Source organism: Littorina saxatilis, unplaced genomic scaffold, assembly GCF_037325665.1.
Source record: "Littorina saxatilis isolate snail1 unplaced genomic scaffold, US_GU_Lsax_2.0 scaffold_623, whole genome shotgun sequence".
NCBI classification, from domain to species: Eukaryota; Metazoa; Mollusca; class Gastropoda; order Littorinimorpha; family Littorinidae; genus Littorina; species Littorina saxatilis.
This window is the reverse complement of record NW_027126293.1, coordinates 25,001-47,500: the sequence shown is the minus strand read 5'-3', so window position 1 is coordinate 47,500 and position 22,500 is coordinate 25,001. Positions and strand designations below refer to the sequence as shown.

Here is a 22,500-nt window from a genome sequence, read left to right as displayed (position 1 = left end):
GGGTGGCATAGTAAGAGCCCCTTTTAGTGACCAAAGCTTTTTTCTCTAGCAATTACCTTGCTACTGACCAGCCTGATTTGCGACGATCAACTTTGTCTGATGTGTATCAGAGACTGTGTCTATGTTATGCAGTGTGTGCTCGCTATGATACCCTTTTCTTTCGCAAATATGAACATCAGAGCAACGAATCTCCGCCGATTCCGGCTTGCCGATCACTGGCATCTGATCATCAAATGAAACATATTTTTCATCGAATGTATATAAATTTTCATAATATGATTGTACTTCCTTTATTGTTGCATGTCTAATTTTTCCAAATTACAAAAATATTCACCGTCCGAAATCCATTGTATACGGGTTCTTATAATCATTCCGTCAATTTTCTTTTGTCGAATTGCAATTAATTCCTGTCTTTTCTTTTCCAAAATAAACAAAATATTTTCACTAAAAGTTGTCTCCAAATGTTTAATTTCGTCCACCAATTTACTTTCCCGCTGTACACTTTCTTTCTTTTTAAAGGATGCTTATGTCAATTTGTTGCCAACATGTGTAAATACATCGATCCGTGCAAATGGAAACAAATATGAAACGTTTGTTCAGTCACACACCACTACATTTTGAGTTGTTGTTAATGGGTCTGTGATTAAATAGCCTGCTGTTTCCCAAAAGCTAATTATCAACCCAACATCCTCCATTCTTCTCTCGTTTACCATTGTCCCCAGATACATCAGCAAGCAAAGTGCAAAAGCAAGCAAAACACTTCCATGGTTTTGTCTCTCGCTGCGTGCACATTGTTCTCAGCTACGAGCTGTCAGCTTTGTCATTCGACAAACAGCGTGGCGTCCATCAGGAAAATTTTCCATTTATATGTAATAAAGTGCTGTTATTGTTATTAGTATGTCACAGGTGGAGAGAGAGAGAGAGAGAGAGAGAGAGAGAGAGAGAGAGAGAGAGAGAGAGAGAGAGAGAGAGAGAGAGAGAGAGAGAGAGAGAGAGAAAGAGAGAGGGAGAGACCACCCATTGCACTCCGGTTGGACCGTACATAAAGAGAGACAAGACAAGACAAGACAAGACAAAATCTTTATTATCGAGGGTAATAGATAAGCAAGAATATTGCTTTTTTACATCCAGCCCTCGCCATAATATAGGGTCAACAAGAACAGAAAACAATATAATCAAATAACTATCACATCAAACTTAATACATTATATATATATATATAGATACAAATTTAAAAAAAAAATTGTCATGCTGCGTTTTAAGTACAATTTCCAATGATAAAAAGTGTCAATTTTTAAGATATCTTAATTTAGATCTGCATATTATTATAATTTTGTTTAACATGCACATACATTTTAAATAAATTGATGAACCATTCAGCACATGTTTAGTTGCATTATGTGCGACATATAATTTGTTTTGAAGCTGTCTGTGTTTGCTTTATGCTTAAGAAAAAATAGGCAGTGAGTTCCATAGGACCGCACCTGAATATAGAAGGCTTGATTTCAAAAAGGTCAATACGTGGAGTCGGTGTTATGATTTTTAGTCTGTTATAGTTCAAAATAAAATTATCACGTAATGTCTCCGGTGCATATCCTGACATCACTTTATGCATTATAACACCTTTATTATACATTAACCTTTTTTGAAATGGTAATACTTGCACATTTTTATAATCAGATTCTGAAGGAGTGTGATTTTTTAGCATAATAAGCTTAACTGCTCTTCTGTGAAGACTGGCTAAAGGTTTCAAAACATTAGCACTTGCACAATGCCATACAGTGGATGCATAATCAATATTTGACAAGATGTGATTTAAAAAAAAAATCTTTCGCAAGTGGAGATTCAAGAAATGTTTTATTTTTTATAACTGATATACTTTTTGGGAAGCAATCTTACAGATGTAATCAATGTGATCATGCCATGATAAATTATTATCAATCTTTACACCAAGGACTTTATGGTGAGACACTTCTTCCAATACTTGATTTTTAATATAAAGAGGTGGAATGCTCGATAATAGATTTTGTCGTTTCTGTCTTGTGGTTATTAGCATAAATTTGACAAATGATTTAACTCTGACCAATTCAGGAGTCGATTGGCATAGCAACCAGTATCGGGATGCGCAGTATCGACACGGTAATTTCGAGGTCCGACCAATGAAATGAAAGAGTTTTGAGTCTGCGCATCTCGATACTCGATACTGGTAGTCTCGAGACTATAGTCTCAATACTCATTATCGATACTACTGGGCCTTTAGGCGCACCAGGGTGCTGTTCATCCTCGAGATCAGAACTGATTTAACCAATCGTTTTGTAGACACTCGATACTGAACTAGGGCGGCATAGCCACAATCGTCAATAACACGGATTGGTTCATTTCCATACTCGATACTCGCAGTATCGAGATCAGACCAATGAAATGAAGGAGTATCGAGTCTGCGCATCTCGATACTGCCAGTATCGAGTGTGCCAGTATCGAGGGTCGATCTCGAGAACGTGGGCCTTTTGGCGTTCCATACATTGTAAACAAATGCAGTGCGTTCAGTTTCATTCTGTGAGTTCCACAGCTTGACTAAATGTAGTAATTTCGCCTTACGCGACTTGTTAACTCTATGTCTCTCTCTCCGTCTCCTCTCTTTATCTCTCTCTGTCATGATCAGTTTGTCTGTGTCTCTCCTCTCTTTCTATGTCTGTCTGTCTTACCTTACCTCCCCTCTCTCTCTCCCTCTCTCGCTCCCTGTCTCTCTCTCTCGACCCTCTCTCTCTCTCTCTCTCTCTCTCTCTCTCTCTCTCTCTCTCTCTCTCTCTCTCTCTCTCCGTCTCTCTCTCTCTCTCTAATGCAGCCGATGGTCTCTGTGTCAGTGTCAGCATGTATGTCAGTGTGTGTCTCTCTCCGAATCTGCCCATTATCACGTCATTGAGTTTCAATTGGCGGGAAGTCTTTTATGGGGCCTCAAACTAAACTCTGATCTCCTCGGATAAGATCAATTTTTTCTACTGAAATTGATCTTATCCGAGGATCGGTTAACGTGTCCCTCGGATAAGATCACGAATTTTTTTGGTCCCAAGGGGGGTCACCTTATCCGAGGAGTACTGTAAATAGAAATGAATGAAATCAAAGTGTATGATGCAAATAACTTTATTTAAAAAATTATCACTGAGTCACAAAATAATAAAGCAAGAAAGAATACAGTGTTTGTGAAACTGTTGTAAATGGCAAAATGCTGTTGCCATGAATACACATTTGAATGCTAGTAATGTAGCACCAATATATGACCCATTGTCACACTTAAACAAAGCTCTGGCTGACTTTGTTGAGGATGTGGCCAGGTTTCCTGGGAGGGCAGTAGTCAATGTAAAAGACTATTTCTTTGAAAAAACATATACCATCTAAAGAATGGAAGTAGACTTGATCCGACAACATTTGTGTTGGCCATTGTACCAATCATGAAGTACACGATTTTTTGCAGTCACTGTCTTTTCCCCAGTAAATTTTCGAGTCAAGCGGACCTTTGACCCAGTACATTTCCCGGTAACAGCCATGCAATTCCAGGAAGCGCTGTTGTGTTGAGGCCTTGTTAAGGTTAATTTTTTTCCAAAAAATACTTGTTGAAGTTATTATTATTATTATTATTATTATTATTATTATTATCATATTATGTTGAAGTAACACGCCGTACAAGCCGTTACGCTGAATGCGTGGAGGTGTCGGGGGCGGGGGTGGGGGGGGGGGGTGGGGTGGAGAGAGAGTTGACTCTGATATCTATGAGGCCCTGTAAGCGTTACAGACGGTTTCGGTTTCGGTTTCGAAGGAGGGGAGACAAACCACAGCACGTCTTCCACAGGTTGATTTCTTCCCTTCTAGTGCAGGAATAAAAAATATTCATACGCAAATTGTTAGCAGATGTTAAGATTTTAAATACAACAATGTTAAAATAGATGATTTTTTTCCACATAAAAAATACACATGTTATTGTTTGTTTGAAAGACCTTGGTAAAAATAGACAACAAACTTTCAAGTTTGAAAAGAAAGTACTTTTTGTGTTGTCCGTTTGTGATAAAGTTCACCTGTGCTCTACAATGTCTCCCAAACTGACGACTATATTTTGTACTCATTTACATTGTACAGTGAAGGGTTCGACAGTGGTAGTCTATGAACTCATACACATGTTTTTGTTAGAATTCAAATTCTTGTGACACACTTCTTCTTGTTCATTTCCTGTGCCTGTGATTTGTTTGAGCACATTGTGAGGTATTTGACCACAGACTACAAACGGAAACAAAGAACGAAAAACAAAAATAAAAACATGCACCAGCAATCACAGTCTAGTGCCCTCCAAAGAACACTCGCTGGGGAAAATCAAATTACAAAACTTCGAAAGCACTCACGAGAAACGCGCAAATTCGCAATCACTCCAAGTTCTTATAAAAAACGCTGGCGCTGGACCCGAGTACTCTTCAGACTGGCTCGCTCCCTCAGTATGAAAGTTTTTGTCTTGTGCAAAATTATTAGAGTAAAATAAAACATTAAAACGTTCATAATAAACAATAGTAAACAAGAATTTAAAAAAAAAAGTCGCGTAAGGCGAAAATACAACATTTAGTCAAGTAGCTGTCGAACTCACAGAATGAAACTGAACGCAATGCAACGCAGCAAGACCGTATACTCGTAGCATCGTCAGTCCACCGCTCATGGCAAAGGCAGTGAAATTGACAAGAAGAGCGGGGTAGTAGTTGCGCTGAGAAGGATAGCACGCTTTTCTGTACCTCTCTTCGTTTTAACTTTCTGAGCGTGTTTTCAATCCAAACATATCATATCTATATGTTTTTGGAATCAGGAACCGACAAGGAATAAGATGAAAGTGTTTTTAAATTGATTTCGAAAATTTTATTTTGATAATAATTTTTATATATTTAATTTTCAGAGCTTGTTTTTAATCCAAATATAACATATTTATATGTTTTTGGAATCAGAAAATGATGGCCGAGGGCGTGGACGTAAACGCAAGGAGGATCCATCATCACCCACACCCTAACGCTCACTCTCTGATGGAGATGATGCACTGTCACACCCTCATTTTTCAATTAAATTGATTGACATTTTTGTAAAGCAATTTTCGACGAAGGCCGGACTTCGGTATTGCATTTCAGCTAGGTGGCTTAAAAATTAATTAATGACTTTGGTCATTAAAAATCTGAAAATGGTAATAATTTTTTTATATAAAACGATCCAAATTTACGTTCATCTTATTCTACATCATTTTCTGATTCCAAAAACATATAAATATGTTTTATTTGGATCAAAAACAAGCTCTGAAAATTAAAAATATGAAAATTATGATCAAAATTAAATTTCCGAAATAGATTTAAAAACAATGTCATCTTATTCCTTGTCGGTTCCTGATTCAAAAAACATACAGAAATGATATGTTTGGATTAAGAACACGCTCAGAAAGTTAAAACGAAGAGAGGTACAGAAAAGCGTGCTATGCAGCTCAGCGAAACCACTACCGCGCTAAACAGGCTCGTCAGTTTCACTCCGTTTTGCACAAGCGGCGGACTACGGTCATTGTGAAAACATGCAGTGCGTTCAGTTTCATTTTGTGAGTTCCACAGCTTGACTAAATGTAGTAATTTCGCCTTACGCGACTTGCTTCCATTAGTTCCACGCTTTGATGTACACGTGCTGTTTTAGAGTTACAATTAATGTGTGCCATTTGTATTCGTGTTGGTGCACAGCTGGTCTTAACCCGGTGTAAAACCCCGTCCCGACCCCTACCTTGACGTGGCCCCCGGGGGACCATTTGAAATCACAAATCAAGGGAAAGGGAGGGGGGGGGGGGGCACCTCGGATGGCCCACCGTTTACTGTACAGGCATGAAAGTGGCGAGTAGAAACCTGTAACTGGCCAGTAGAAATGTTCATCTACTCGCCAAATGCGAGTAGAGTTGCTGAAACAAATTGTTGGTTCAGCTAGTAAAGTATGCTCTCTGACTAAAAAAAAATCCAGAATCACCAGCCAAAGGCTAGTACACCATTGCTTTGACTTTCAGGGCTGCTGTATTTGGCCCCAAGCGCACCGTACAATCGTCCCCCATCCCAAACGGGCCTCCGCCTGTTTTTCACCCCTGCGACATTTCCACCCCACTTAAGTGTACTACTGGGTGAAACGGGAGATTATCATCACTTTTTCGGAAAAAGAGGGATGGAGAGAGAGAGAGAGAGAACGGATGGAGAGAGAAAGGGAGAAAGAGAGAGAGAGAGAGAGAGAGAGAGAGAGAGAGAGAGAGAGAGAGAGAGAGAGAGAGAGAGAGAGAGAGAGAGAGAGAGAGAGAGAGAGAGACAGCGATATCAACAACCTTACATGACACAAAGAGGAACCTTGTGTTTATTGTTGCAGCATTACATTTTGTTGTTTGAAAACACAAACACACACGTACACACACACACACACACACACACACACACACACACACACATACACTCGCACATGCACACACACACGCACACACATACACACACAAACACACACACACGCGAACACGCACATGTACGCACACACACACACACACACACACACACACACGCAAAGACACAATCACACAGGAACACACACACACACACACACACACACACGCAAAGACACAATCACACAGGAACACCTATACCTAAAGTGTGGATGGTTACCTAAGAGGCGGCACTGGGTGTAGTGCCTTTCTAGTGCACTTGCACTACAACAGCACTGGGTGCAGTACTCGCTCCGGCATCGAAGAATTTTGCACTAAAAAATGCACAAAATTTGACCTATTTCGTCGCCTATAGAGGACGGAAAGAATGTCATTTTGAACATTGTTATGACATTCTTTCCGTCAAAAAAGTCAATTTAACGGTGTTAAATGAAGCGACCATCCACACAATTAGGTTGTCATCCAGAGTTTAGGTTGCCATCCACGTGTGGATGGTTGCCTTATGGTGATTTAGGCAACCAAACCTGTGGAAACGGGGGTACACACACACACACATACACACACACACACACACACACACACACACACACGCCTGCTCGGACAACCAACACAGTGTCAAATAAAACACAGTTTATATCTGCAGTAAGCTTACTTGTGAGGATATTTACAACACCAACAACGATGGCGAAATTAAAGCCTTTTGATCTCATCATTTGAAAACGACGAGGAATGGAGTGCTATGATTTTGTATAACGCAATGTTTGCATGAGTACAAACTTAAAAACAAAACAAAAACATCAAACAATTCACCCGAATAATTATAATGTAAATCCTGTAAGGCATGAACATGGAATACATGAACACAGTGTAATGCACGTTGACACTTTGAGAATTTCTCTTGTTAGTGTTAGTATAGATGATATTATTGGTGTGAGTAAAAACCAAGGGACGTAAACGTGTACAACATTAAGTATACACAAATACGTCAAGCATGAATTATGCAAACAATATTCATTGTTAATTGCATTCTTTGCCTGACGATTTGAACTTTTGGTTTCTCTTTGTTTCTTTACATATCTATGCACGTGATTATGTTCTCATCCTACTGCTATTAGTGTTTTGAACTGTCACCTGTAACTTGTCTACGTAAAAATGTTGTTGATTGTTTGTGTGTGTTCTGATTTCAGCCTATATTCTGCGTGGAAAAAAAGGAATTAAAACCCTGGATCAAACTGAACCATTTTGCTAATAAAAAACTGCTTAGCTACAACGCAGAGTAATACGAATTCAGAACCAAATGATTGGCTTAAAAAACGTTCTGCAAGGTCAAAAGAGGTCACAATATAATTACAATCTTTTAATCGTGCGTTCAAAAAACAATAGTTGTATTCCTGACAAAACAGAATTGTAAGCAATTTTACACAACCACAATAGCATATTCCATATTATGACCAAGAGTGCAATCATGCATGATTGTTTAAAAAAAAAAAGGACTCAATACTTCTCCAACGTCTGACATTTACACGATGACAATAATAATGCAGAAACACATTTTGGCGAATCAGATTGTGCGAGTTTATCGCGGCTTCTTATGGTATGTGCATATAAGGCAGGTTTGGGGGGGGGGGGGGGCGAGGGGTCTGCCCCCAGCTGCTGGTGAAGTTTAGTTTTAAGAAGTGGTTTGTCCTGAAGAAAAGAGTTGCATGTGCTGGTTAGGGGAGTGAGAACTTCCGGAACACAAGAACGGCAGCTCCCCCCCCCCCCCCACCCACCCTAAATCCAGCACTGCCTCTTAAAAACATTCTGTGACCTACAACAGTTTGAATTCATTATTTGTCTGAAGGATGTCGTCTGGTCTTTGCCTGACCAGTTGCTCCAAGGTCAGTGCACCGCACGCACCGTTTTCCTTGTTGCCGTTCCGCTCCACCTTCAGCCCGTCGGCTGGGGTGTTGGGCGTCACGTATTCCACCCGGATGTTGTCACGTGACGACACCGAGGGGCATTCTGGGAAGTAGTTGTAGGGCAGGAGGAAGAAGGAAAGATGGCCGCCGACGGTTGGAGTGACGGGGAGGTCCTCCGTGTGGGGGATGTGGTGCACGCCCATCGTGACCCAGAACACCAGGTCCTGCAACAGAGAACAACCTTTAACACTTTCTACCCCACCTGTGTTGACCAATTTTTTGTTTAGCCGAGACCAGCTGTGCTGCAGCAAGTCACTCAGAATTGTAGAAACTGTGTATCAACATGCTAGAATGCAGGCGTTAGGTCGACGTTCCAGGAAGCGACTGAAGTGACTGTGTGTACGGATATATCCGTACCAGGTCAGACAGAGCCATATGAGTGGGTACGGATATATATCCGTACCTGGGAGACAATGAGTGAAGGCATGGTCCTTCTCGTGCACACAGTGTGGTTCACTATTTCACATCTGGCCATGCTATTCTTTTTCTTGTGTGGAATAAGGCATGGTCCTTCTCGTGCACACAGTGGGGTTCACTATTTCAGATCTGGCCATGCTATTCTTTGTCTTGTGTGGAATAAGGCATGGTCCTTCTCGTGCACACAGTGTGGTTCACTATGTCAGATCTGGCCATGCTGTTCTGTGTCTTGTGTGGAATAAGGCAAGCTCTTCACGTGGCTACATACACAACATGAACAGCCTGAATGTGGCTACATACACAACATGAACAGCCTGAGTGTGGCTACATACACAACATGAACAGCCTGAGTGTGGCTACATACACAACATGAACAGCCTGAGTGTGGCTACATACACAACATGAACAGCCTGAGTGTGGCTGCATACACAACATGAACAGCCTGAGTGTGGCTACATACACAACATGAACAGCCTGAGTGTGGCTGCATACACAACATGAACAGCCTGAGTGTGGCTACATACACAACATGAACAGCCTGAGTGTGGCTGCATACACAACATGAACAGCCTGAGTGTGGCTACATACACAACATGAACAGCCTGAGTGTGGCTACATACACAACATGAACAGCCTGAGTGTGGCTACATACACAACATGAACAGCCTGAGTGTGGCTACATACACAACATGAACAGCCTGAGTGTGGCTACATACACAACATGAACAGCCTGAGTGTGGCTACATACACAACATGAACAGCCTGAGTGTGGCTACATACACAACATGAACAGCCTGAGTGTGGCTACATACACAACATGAACAGCCTGAGTGTGGCTGCATACACAACATGAACAGCCTGAGTGTGGCTACATACACAACATGAACAGCCTGAGTGTGGCTACTTACACAACATGAACAGCCTGAGTGTGGATACATACACAACATGAACAGCCTGAGTGTGGCTACATACACAACATGAACAACCTGAGTGTGGCTACATACACAACATGAACAGCCTGAGTGTGGCTGCATACACAACATGAACAGCCTGAGTGTGGCTACATACACAACATGAACAGCCTGAGTGTTCTATGGACGCAGTGAGAATTAGTCTGGTAAATTAATAAATGTATCAACATGTCCATCTCAGATCTGGCCAATGCACACACCAACAAAGCAACGACCAGACTGCTTGCTGTGATGAGATGGAAGTTTTGATGAATTAATTAATTTACCAAACTAATTCTCACTGCGACCATAGAACACTTAACTGCTTTCACAAAAAGTAGTGTGCCGTTAACGATCTGGTCAGGCTTTCATTTGGGACAAGGCCATTCCTCCAACACATACCACACAGCAACAGGCTTTCATTTGGGACAAGGCCATTCCTCCAACACATACCACACAGCAACAGGCTTTCATTTGGGACAAGGCCATTCCTCCAACACATACCACACAGCAACAGGCTTTCATTTGGGACAAGGCCATTCCTCCAACACATACCACACAGCAACAGGCTTTCATTTGGGACAAGGCCATTCCTCCAACACATACCACACAGCAACAGGCTTTCATTTGGAACAAGGCCATTCCTCCAACACATACCACACAGCAACAGGCTTTCATTTGGAACAAGGCCATTCCTCCAACACATACCACACAGCAACAGGCTTTCATTTGGGACAAGGCCATTCCTCCAACACATACCACACAGCAACAGGCTTTCATTTGGAACAAGGCCATTCCTCCAACACATACCACACAGCAACAGGCTTTCATTTGGGACAAGGCCATTCCTCCAACACATACCACACAGCAACAGGCTTTCATTTGGGACAAGGCCATTCCTCCAACACATACCACACAGCAACAGGCTGGCTGCTTCATGGGCAGAGGAGATCATTATGCTTTGTTAGTTAACTTCTTTAACAACAAATCAACTAGTATACGCGTGTGTGTGTATGTATGTATGTATGTATGTATGTGTGTGTGTGTGTGTGTGTGTGTGTTTGTGTGTGTGTGTGTGTGTGTGTGTGCTGGGAGGAGGGGGGGGGGGGGGCATGGAGATCGAGGCTCTGAGAAACAGTTGACATTCAACAACAAAAAAGGATCAATTTCGACACTGGTGCTTGTCACTTCAGCGGATGGAGCGATGTTCATTACCTATGTACAATCCTGACGAAATTTGAGATAATTAGCAGAACTCTTTCACGGGAAGGAATGTGCCTTTAGAGAAATAATCTATAACGGGGTGAAGGCTTCTGTTTTCCCCCAAAAAATTAAAAACAAATGTCAGTCAATACTTGACAAAAATGTTAAAAAAAAAGCTTTTTCACAAATGATTCGTGCTGTGACAACCAGCGAAGACCACCCACCTTGTCCACAATGCTCTGGTCACTGATGAAATTGGTAAAGTTTGTAACGGGGTCGCGGCTGTCAAACATGGCGTAGGGCGAGCTGCTGACCAGCTCATGGTCACTGTGGACAGTCACGGCCAGCTGCTGGCGAGCCCAGGGGATAGTCCGCTCGTTGTCCATACCTTGTGTCAGCAGCTGCTTAGACATGCCGTCTATGTGGATTCTGAAGCAGACAGTGTCATCGTGTCAACCTAGCAAAGATGAAGACGTGCAGGCTTAATTTGCAGGAGCAACTGGCTAACGAAGAAGACGAAGAAGAAGAAAAAGAAGAAGTTGTTTTTTTGGTTTTGTGTGTGTGTGTGTGTGTGTGTGTGTGTGTGTGTGTGTGTGTGTGTGTGTGTGTGTGTGTGTGTGTGTGTGTGTGTGTGTGTCTCGGGAACCCATGAGGGAGGGGGTCGGGGGGAGGGGGTTGAGGGGGAGGATACATTGGAGACTGATTCAGCATCGATCTTGTTCTCTGTGTTACTCGTATCACAGACACAGCTAGAAGGTTCCTTCAAAACTCACATTGATTTACAGGCGGTCTTTTGAATCTTGTTAAAAAGAATCTCATCTTTGTTAGAACATTTTGTCCGAGGAAACGTCCCGGAGAAGCAGAAGAAGAAGAATAGATTTCGCTTCACTATTCCCCACGCTACCATCACCCTGCTTTTCTAAAAAAGAAAAAAAAAGGTTTCCAAACACTTAAACAAGTCGCGTAAGGCGAAATTACTACATTTAGTCAAGCTGTGGAACTCACAGAATGAAACTGAACGCACCGCATTTGTTCTCAATGACCGTAGTCCGCCGCTCATGCAAAAGAAGTGAAATTGACGAGCCTGTTTAGCGCGGTAGTGGTTGCGCTGTGCTTCATAGCACGCTTTTCTGTACCTCTCTTCGTTTTAACTTTCTGAGCGTGTTTTTAATCCAAACATATCATATCTATATGTTTTTGGAATCAGGAACCGACAAGGAATAGGATGAAATTGTTTTGAAATCGATTTCGGAAATTTAATTTTAATCATAATTTTTATATTTTTAATTTTCAGAGCTTGTTTTTAATCCGAATATAACATATGTATATGTTTTTGGAATCAGAAAAAAATGAAGAATAAGATGAACGTAATTTTGAATCATTTTATAAAAAAATAAATTATAATTACAATTTTCAGATTTTTAATGACCAAAGTCATTAATTAATGTTTAAGCCTCCAAGCTGAATTGCAATACCAAAGTCCGGCCTTTGTCGAAGATTGCTTTGCCAAAATTTCAATCAATTTTATTGAAAACATGAGGGTGTGACAGTGCCGCCTCAACTTTTACAAAAAGCCGGATATGACGTCATCAAAGACATTTATCGAAACAATGAAAAATAACGTCTGGGGATATCATACTCAGGAACTCTCATGTACATTTTCATAAAGATCGGTCCAGTAGTTTACTCTGAATCGCTCTACACACACACAGACACACACACACAGACACACACACACACAGACACACACACACAGACACACACACACACACACACACCACGACCCACGTCTCGATTCCACCTCTATGTTAAAACATTTAGTCAAAACTTGACTAAATGTAAAAAATGGGGAGTAAACATTTCGTGGAGGGAGTCATTTTTACATTTAGTCAAGTTTTACATTTAGTCAAGTCATTAAAAATCTGAAAATTGTATTTTTTGTTTTTATAAAACGATCCAAATTTACGTTCATCTTATTCTTCATCATTTCTTGATTTCAAAAACATATACATAATTTATGTTATATTCGAATTAAAAACAAGCTCTGAAAATTAAAAATATAAATACTATGATCAAAATTAAATTTTCGAAATCGATTTCAAAACAATTTCATCTTATTCCTTGTCGGTTCCTGATTCCAAAAACAAATAGATATGATATGTTTGGATTAAAAACACGCTCAGAAAGTTAAAACGAAGAGAGGTACAGAAAAGAGTACTATGCAGCACAGCGAAACCACTACCGCGCTAAACAGGCTCGTCAGTTTCACTGCGTTTTGCACGAGCGGCGGACTACTGTCATTGTGAAAAAATGCAGTGCGTTCAGTTTCATTCTGTGAGTTCCACAGCTTGACTAAATGTATTAATTTCGCCTTACGCGACTTGTTTAATTTTACTCCGGAGTAAATTTTTTGTGGAGTAAAAATGTCGTGTAGCACCGGCGTCTTATCTACTGTGCCACTGCGCCCATGGTTCGTCCTTTCGATTTACAAAACACACCATGACGATGGAATCCGAGGGAAGAGGGTGGTAAGTGGCTGGAGAGTAATAGCGGGTGGGGGGGGGGGGGGGGTGTCGGGTTGGCGGGAAGACCATTTTCAACTGTCAAAATGCTGCATACTCACTCCTGACACAGCTGCTGTTTTTGTCACGTGCTGTGTGCACCAGTTATAACAAAAGAACTACCAGCAAGGTAAAACCTAAAAACCCATCAGCAGCTGGAGGTGTTCAATTTTACTAGAAAAAAATCGGAAATTTGCATTGATAATGATTCGTACTGGCATAGATGGAGAGAGAGAGAGAGAGAGAGAGAGAGAGAGAGAGAGAGAGAGAGAGAGAGAGAGAGAGAGAGAGAGAGAGAGAGAGAGAGAGAGAGAGAGAGAGAGAGAGAGAGAGAGAGAGAGAGAGAGAGAGAGAGAGAGAGAGAGATCGGGAGTTGGTTGTCCGTTTCTCATGTTCCTTCAACCTATATGGCTATTTCTGACCCAGAAAGAGAGAGATGCCGAGACAGAAGATAGTTGAAGGAGAACAAAGAACGGAAATGAGCAACAACAAAATGTAGTATCAATTAATTTCTACTGCGTGTTGTTATTACCATGAATTACCCTGCTTAATCCAGTTTTATTACGCTCCAATTATACACAGTGTCGGCTGTTACTTGTTTCTTTTTTTATCTGGTGTTTGTGATGAAACTGATTCTAATTGGCTCACGAAGTGTAGCCTATGCGATGCTAACTTTTGTCTGTCTGTGCGTGCGTGCGTGCGTGCGTATGTATGTATGTATGTATGTCTGTGGTAGATACTTTAACATTTGAAGACGTCATATTACATTGACGTCACATTATGACGTACGAGGGTTAGACGTCACGCGATGGAATTACTGAAAGTCTCGGTGATTGTTATTCTGAGCGGGCCGAGACTATTTCTGCCGTGTAAAGGCAGAAGGAAGCAAGTCCATGAAACATAGTTTCGAGAAAATCGACATTTTCTGTTTGCATCACTGATTTGGAATGAAAAGCTTTAAATGATTTTTTTGTTTGCTGATAACATGTAGGGCATTATTGTGCGTTTCTGCTATGAATATTAAAACCCTCATTTAATTCATCACTTAGAAATAATGATTTTTGTGGACTTACTGCCTTTTGCCGAATTAATTCCCCAAACTCATTCACTTAAAAATAATGGTAAAAGGCAGTAAGAGGACATACTGCTTTCTGCCAAATTATATCCCGACTTAAATCTTATTTAAAAAAATGGCAAAAAGCAGCATTGGACTTACTGCTTTCTGCCATATTATATCCTAGCGTTATATCTGGCTGAGAAAAAGGCATAAAGCAGCAAGTGGACTTTCTGCTTTCTGCTAATTTATTATCTCAGAAACTTGAAAGTAGAAGAAATACACGCAACACTGCTTTTGGAACGTTTTTCAAATGTGACTTTACGTCCAGTGATTTCGTGATTTTCTGAATGCACAAACAACTTCCTTGGTGAACAATTTGTATTTTCCTTTGTGATTAACTGATACGAATGTTCCCGTTTTCCTAAATTTCAACACATGCTTAAGTTAGTCTTTGTCTGAGTTCCTCGTTTTGCTTATCATTCTGTGGTCGCTCTCTAATGATTAACTTTATTGTTAATCCGTTCTTGTGTCATTGATATCGTTTAAAAAGACCATTATTTTTAATACAAGTCTGATACTCTCTTTTGATATTCACAAGAAAAATATTGACTTGAACGCAATTATTTTAAAATAAAAATCTAAGAAATCGTATACACACACACACACACGCTTTGTTCTTGCTGCTTGTCTGTAACACACACACACACACACACACTCTCACACACACACACACACACACACACACACACACACATACACACACACACACACACACACACTTTTGTTTTTCTTCTCACTGTCTCTCTCGCTTTCGTTTGCTGATACGAATTAGAATCCAGAATTTGACAAAAAGACGTTTTATTTATTGAGTTTGACTAACGATTTTGCAAAGGACACAACATTAAAGTAACATCATGACAAAAAGAAATGGTTTGACAAACCGCCATTATACCAGAGTTAACAATATTATCGTGCAGTGTTCACTTTCAGCTGAAGTGTTCCACTTTTGAACAAAATGTGTTTAATTAGTCTTGAAAACTGTGTGATGAACTATATAACCATTTGTAGTTGTACGCCATGCGCGCTACATTTGCTAGTAGAATTACATAGTAATTCACACAGTGTCCACAAACATTGTAGTTGAGTGTTCAACTAGCAAAACCACAAACCTGCAAAATATGATGTATATTCATTTACCAACCCATCTCCCCCAGTTACAGTCTACACCCCTTCTAAAACTATTCACTGACATTCTGCCATCCGACTGATGACAATTATCTACTACAGCGATTAACTGGATGTAGATTTGTTCCATGAGACTGTTCGGATAACTAACAAACAACATACAATCCCCCCCACCCTCGTCCCAACGTTCTGCATCTCTGCGCTCATCATCTGTTATTGTCAAACTGAAAGTTGTCAGTATATAGTACTCCTCTTCCTCTTCGTCGGTCCATAACCGTCGTATGTTGCTGGCATTGTCATTTAGATAAGATCCATTGTGGCCTCTTCTCCAGCAAGCCGAGGTGGTTGCATCTCGCAGTTGCAACCTGCCAGCAACGGACGAATTCGGTCGAAGTGGTTGGCATGAGTGTGACACAGTGTGATATACCGTGGATGCACCGACTCATCATGCCCACCAACAATTTCGACAGCTTCCTCCTGGGGTGAGAATCAGAGCCATCAGTACGCTGCAGCGTTTTCGCCTTGCCCAGGGTGTGGCGAGAACACGTACAGGTGACGACCGAGCCAAGTTGCGATGGCGTAGAGTTCGCAAGCTGTTTCCCACCTGCCCAACTGTCGCATGTCCCGAAGGTGGTCGTACCCACGTACTGTTGGAATAACTGAGGCTGGGAAGCAATTGTGTTGCACACCATGTCTCGCCACTTGCCATGGTTGGAACATAGGTCAGAGTCATTCTCAAAGCAGAACAGATAAGAAGGTAAGGCATCATCTGCGTCACTTAGGATGGAGGTACTTGATGTTGTGTCTCTTGTTATCCTGCTGTCATCCTAATGTTTAAGCCTCCAAGCTGAAATGTAATACCGAAGTCCGGCCTTCGTCTAAGATTGCTTGGCCAAAAATTTAATCAATTTGATTGAAAAGTGAGGGTGTGACAGTGCCGCCTCAACTTTTACAAAAAGCCGGATATGACGTCATCAAAGAAATTCATCAAAAAAATGAAAAGCACGTCTGAGGATATCATACCCAGGAAGTCTCATGTAAAATTTCATAAAGATCGGTCCAGTAGTGTACTCTGTATCGCTCTACACACACACACGCACACACATACAGACAGACACACACACACACACACACACACACACACACACATATACACCACGACTCTCGTCTCTATGTTAAAACATTTAGTCAAAACTTGATTAATTGTAAAAAGCAAGGCCTTAATTAAATTGGGGGGGGGAGGTCTTAAAAGGGAGGTTCCATTGTATGCTGAGGAGAGCGAGTGTTTTGACGAGGCTGAGTCGGCCTTTAAGAATACCAACCTGAAGGCTCGGGGTACGTCATACTGTGTCTTCTTCTGTTCATTGTGCACGATGTGGTATTTGGGGGTGTCAAAGTTGAACTTGTACACCGCATCCGTCTCTGTCACACGCGGGTTTCTGTCAAACTTGGTCTGTCTGTACGTGGCCGTGGGACTGATCTGCACATCGCACGGACACATGATGCAGTGTTGTAACATACAGAGGGGTGCCATAAGTAACGCATACTCCAGGTCGACAAACTGCAAACTGAAATTTGGAGCAGAAATCCACGTTTGTTATTGACAAAACAATACGTTACAGTCACAAATATATCGACCCAACGGTCTTTTAAATAAAACAAAATTAAAAGACCGTTGTGTCGATATAATGTGTGACATATTTGCTATAACTGTGGACATTGATTTTAATTAGTCAGGCAGTCAGGTGGTTAGTGTTACCTGTCTCAGTTGGACCTCCTCCTCACTGATGTCTAAGGTCTCGTAACGGTTGGAGGTGCCGCCAATGTCAAGGTCAGCCTTGAAGTGGAACATGTGGTGGTGGACGTTGCCGTTGATGTGTTCGTCCAAGCGGAACCCGTACGGCGCCTCCTCCGGCCGATAGAAGGTGCTGAGGATATAGCCTGTGGAGACGGCTCGCATTTCTATCGCCCCGCTCTGCACAACCACGTCAAACACGTCGCGTTAAAGGCCAACATCCGCGGGAATTTTTCTCCTGGAGCGACCTAAACTTGAACCCGTCGCTATTCTTGCATGTCTGTTTACTTCGTGTTGCACGCAAAAATTGAGCGACTTCCTTGCCGCGTGGATTGACGAAGCTGTTTTATTCTCGTGACTGAAAACACTGCAGTGCGTGCAGTTTTATTCTGTGGGTTCGACAGATTGACTAAATGTTGTAATTTCGCTTTCACGAATCAGGAACCGACAAGGAATAAGATGAAAGTGTTTTTAAATTGATTTCGACAATTTAATTTTGATAATAATTTTTATATTTTTAATTTTCAGAGCTTGTTTTTAATCCAAATATAACATATTTATATGCTTTTGGAATCAGAAAATGATGGGGAATAAGATGAACGTAAATTTGAATCGTTTTATATATTTATTTATTTTTTTACAATTTTCAGATTTTTAATGACCAAAGTCATTAATTAATTTTTAAGCCACCAAGCTGAAATGCAATACCGAAGTCCGGGCTTTGTCGAAGATTACTTGACCAAAATTTCAACCAATTTGGTTGAAAAATGAGAGCGTGACAGTGCCGCCTCAACTTTCACGAAAAGCCGGATATGACGTCATCAAAGACATTTCTCCAAAAAAAGAAAAAAACGTTCGGGGATATCAATCCCAGGAACTCTCATGGAAAATTTCATAAAGATCGGTCCAGTAGTTTGGTCTCAATCGCTCTACACACCATATATCCGGCTTTTCGTGAAAGTTGAGGCGGCACTGTCACGCTCTCATTTTTCAATCAAATTGGTTGAAATTTTGGTCAAGTAAAAAATTTTTTTTTATATAAAACGATTCAAATTTACGTTTATCTTATTCTCCATCATTTTCTGATTCCAAAAACATATAAATATGTTATATTTGGATTAAAAACAAGCTCTGAAAATTAAAAATATAAGAATTATTATCAAAATTAAATTTTCGAAATCAATTTAAAAACACTTTCATCTTATTTCTTGTCGGTTCCGGATTCCAAAAACATATAGATATGATATGTTTCGATTAAAAACACGCTCAGAAAGTTAAAACGAAGAGAGGTACAGAAAAGCGTGCTATCCTTCCCAGCGCAAGTACTACCCCGCTCTTCTTGTCAATTTCACTGCCTTTGCCATGAGCGGTGGACTGACGATGCTACGAGTATACCTCACGCCGGAACCTCGGCTGTACCCGCGGATAACCGCAGGCTCTGCAGACTGTTCACCGCAGACAGAAATTGTCAACATGAGTGGTGAGTGTCTGCAAAAAATCGTCTCTGCTTTCTCTAAAATGACATATCATTACAAAACTATTGTTTGTACTTCAACCTAAGGTATTATAGCACCCTACCATCGATTTAATTTTTTCCTTTCGTTCGTATGTGAAGGCTGAGCTTCGAGTATTTGTGCATTTCCTGTAAAAAGTGCCAAAATTCTGACTTTACACATTTATTACGGAAATCCAAGCTTATTAAACAAGTTGCAGAAGTCAGAATTTTGGCACTTTTTACAGGAAATCCACAAATACTCGAAGCTCAGCCTTCACATACGAACGAAAGGAAAAAATTAAATCGATGATAGGGTGCTATAATACCTTAGGTTGAAGTACAAACAATAGTTTTGTAATGATATGTAATTTTAGAGAAAGCAGAGACGATTTTGTGCAGACACTCACCACTCGTGTTGACAATTTCTGTCTGCGGTGAACAGCCTGCAGAGCCTGCGGTTATCCGCGGGTACAGCCGAGGTTCCGGCGTGTATACGGTCTTGCTGAAAAATTGCATTGCGTTCCGTTTCATTCTGTGAGTTCGACAGCTACTTGACTAAATGTTGTATTTTCGCCTTACGCGACTTGTTTTTTCTTTTGTACATTCTCAGCAGAATTCTTTTAGTTCAACCCAATGTACTGCCCAGATAACATCTTGTTTACTGTCGGCGTTGTTTTCATGCATTGTACCACGTTCTATGATGTTTTGGATACATAAATAACAAGTCGCGTGAAGCGAAATTATAAAAAAACGCTGGCGCTGGACCCGAGTACTCTTCAGACTGGCTCGCTCCCCCAGAATGAAAGTTTTTGTCTTGTGCACGTGGATTAAAAAAAAAAAAATTAAAAAATATTTATTTATTTTACACAATTAAAAAAATTATTAGAGTAAAATAAAACATTAAAACGTTCATAATAAACAATAGAAAACAAGAATTTAAAAAAAAAACACAAAAAAACATAGACCACATATGCCGGGAATCGAACCCGGATCACTTTGGCCATAGGCGGACGTGCTACGACAACTTTACTAGAGTTGTGCGCCTTGAATCTCACTGTGTCCCTGTCGCTCTCTCTCGTGCTCTCTGTCTCTCTTTCAGTCTCACCGAGACAAAACACTGCATTGTAGTTTCTTTGCCGAGACCAAATCCCCACCCGCTGCTGCGCTGGCTTGCTTTCAAATCGTCTCGCATGCGATACGCATGCTTTTCTCGTGATCGGCGGTTCTTTTTGGCGAACTGCTTCGGGTTCAAGTTTAGGTCGCTCCAGGAGAAAAAATTCCTGTGGATGTTGGCCTTTAAGAGATATCACGTGTCAAGGTTGTATTCACCTCATCTCAAGGGGGCCCTCTTTGGGTATGAGGATGAAGAATAGTCTGAACATAAGCAATTACAACAACAACAACAAATGCATATCAACATAATCAATTTGAATAACAAGGAACATTGTACATGGCCAGATTAACCACACACACAATGTAAATGTTTTTTGGATTCAAGAATTGAAAAGAAATACAATGTAAGTATTTGCAAATCTATTAGTGAAATTGTATCTTTACGATTTCAATGAACAAACTCATCAATACATTATGAAGCTGCCAAGTTAATGATAACTTGTTTCTCTTATAACACATCTTGTAATTCAGATCCATCGAGGCTTCAACAAGGCGATACGACACACACACACACACACACACGCACTCACAGTCACACACACACACGCACATACACGCAAACAAACGCACAAACTACTAGACATAGCAAAGGTGAATGAAATAGCTGTAACGTTAGAGTAACTGTAGTGAAGAGTGTCCATTATATGAATACATGTCCAGGCTAGGTATTAAGGATAAGCGGAAAGAAGTAGAAAAAATAAAAAATAAAAAGACCCATGAAGAAGGATGCTCCCCGCCCCCCCCCCCCCCCCCCCCCCCAAAAAAAAATAAAAGAAGGGTTGCAGCAGCCTGCATGCAACTGAGGTCAAACAAAAAAAAAAAGAAAAAAAAAACAAGGCGATACGATTATCCTGCCACTTGCAAACATACCAAAACTCGACGGTTTAGCTGTTTTCTCTGAATATCAGGATTTACACCTTGTCAATAAACAAAACGTTGATAGAAGCGAGGTATACAATTTATAACTGCTTTCCCTGCAGATCAGGAGTGATACATTGTCACAACCGAAACGCATCTTACCTGATGGAACACGAAGTCCATGATGTAGTCATAGTTGACGATGGTGAGGATGGAGCGAACGACGAGCACGGAGTCTGCCATGCCCCCATAGAAAGCCCCCTGTTCCCGCGAGTAGGACAGGTGTCGTCTGAGGGGGATACCGGTGTTCTGCTCAAAGACGCACGTGGCGCGTTCAAGGGTGGTGGGCTCCCCCATACCTTCCCCCAGGAACGAGACGTTGAGAAAGGTAGCCCCCTCCGGACAGTCCGCTCCGGGGATGAGAGACTTGGAGTGGGTCCCTGAAACAAGGCCAAGAACAATATTCAACATTTCCCATTCCCCGACCGAGCGTCTTTAAAAGACAAAACAATCGATTTCTTAGACGTCACTCGTCTCCAACATCCAGAGGACACAGCTCGCACCATTTACGACCAATCGAAATACACATGCGCATTTATACATAGAAAAACAAACGTCAATCAAGTGAGACAGCAGCCTGAATGTCCATGGGGGTAACCTCAGAGGACAATATGGAATCTTATTCTTATGCTTAACCTTATCCTTATCCTTACCAATCAAGGCCCCGCTGTCGATGAAGTCGGTGACCCTCTGCACGGGGTTGTCCCCGGAGTAGAACACGGCGATCTCGGACAGACCCAGCTCGTAGGCGATGCGATCGCCATGGTAACGGATGTCGTAGGCTTGCGGGCCGGTGAGGGCGGAGAGCCGGATGTCAAAGTCCCAGTGCATGTAGGTGACGTGGCGGTGCTGAATGCTGTAGCGCTTGCCGTCCGGCTCCACCTGGAACAAACACAACACCAGGCGTCAGGTAAAAGGTCAAGGCGTGCAGCAAATCACCAAATTAGTCCCTAATACGTAGGGTGCGATATGGTAGAGATCCAAGAAATCTATAGGGCCAGCCTTGTGAGGGCGGTGTCGACTCCTTACTCTCTGATTTCAACAAGATTTTATTACAGAAATAGAGGGTGGCATGTATATGCGATATAAACATTTGTGACCACACAACAAGCTAAGCTTATATTAAGTGTGGTTATAAAGGGACTGGGTGGCCGAGTGATAACGCACTTGCGCTCGGAATCAAGAGGTTGCGTGTTCGACCCTGGGTCAGGCCGCTATTTTCTCCTCCCTTTCCTAACCTAGGTGGTGGGTTCAAGTGCTAGTCTTTCGGATGAGACGAAAAACCGAGGTCCCTTCGTGTACACTACATTGGGGTG

The 22,500-nt window shown here is 41.4% G+C and overlaps 1 protein-coding gene across 1 annotated transcript in view; it reads right to left on the bottom strand.

Annotated features, from left to right (window-relative positions):
• Positions 1-7,084: 7,084 nt before the first annotated feature.
• The window catches only part of LOC138954756 (putative amine oxidase [copper-containing]), a 31,249-nt gene continuing 15,833 nt past the window's right edge, over positions 7,085-22,500 (bottom strand). Inside the window, exons 6-11 of the mRNA XM_070326527.1 lie at positions 21,838-22,066; positions 21,287-21,564; positions 17,563-17,778; positions 17,126-17,283; positions 11,225-11,429; positions 7,085-8,594 (exon numbers count right to left, since the gene is read on the bottom strand). Of these exons, the coding sequence (XP_070182628.1) occupies positions 8,280-8,594; positions 11,225-11,429; positions 17,126-17,283; positions 17,563-17,778; positions 21,287-21,564; positions 21,838-22,066 (1,401 nt within the window). The 3' untranslated portion in view covers positions 7,085-8,279. The remainder of the gene's footprint in view (positions 8,595-11,224; positions 11,430-17,125; positions 17,284-17,562; positions 17,779-21,286; positions 21,565-21,837; positions 22,067-22,500) is intronic.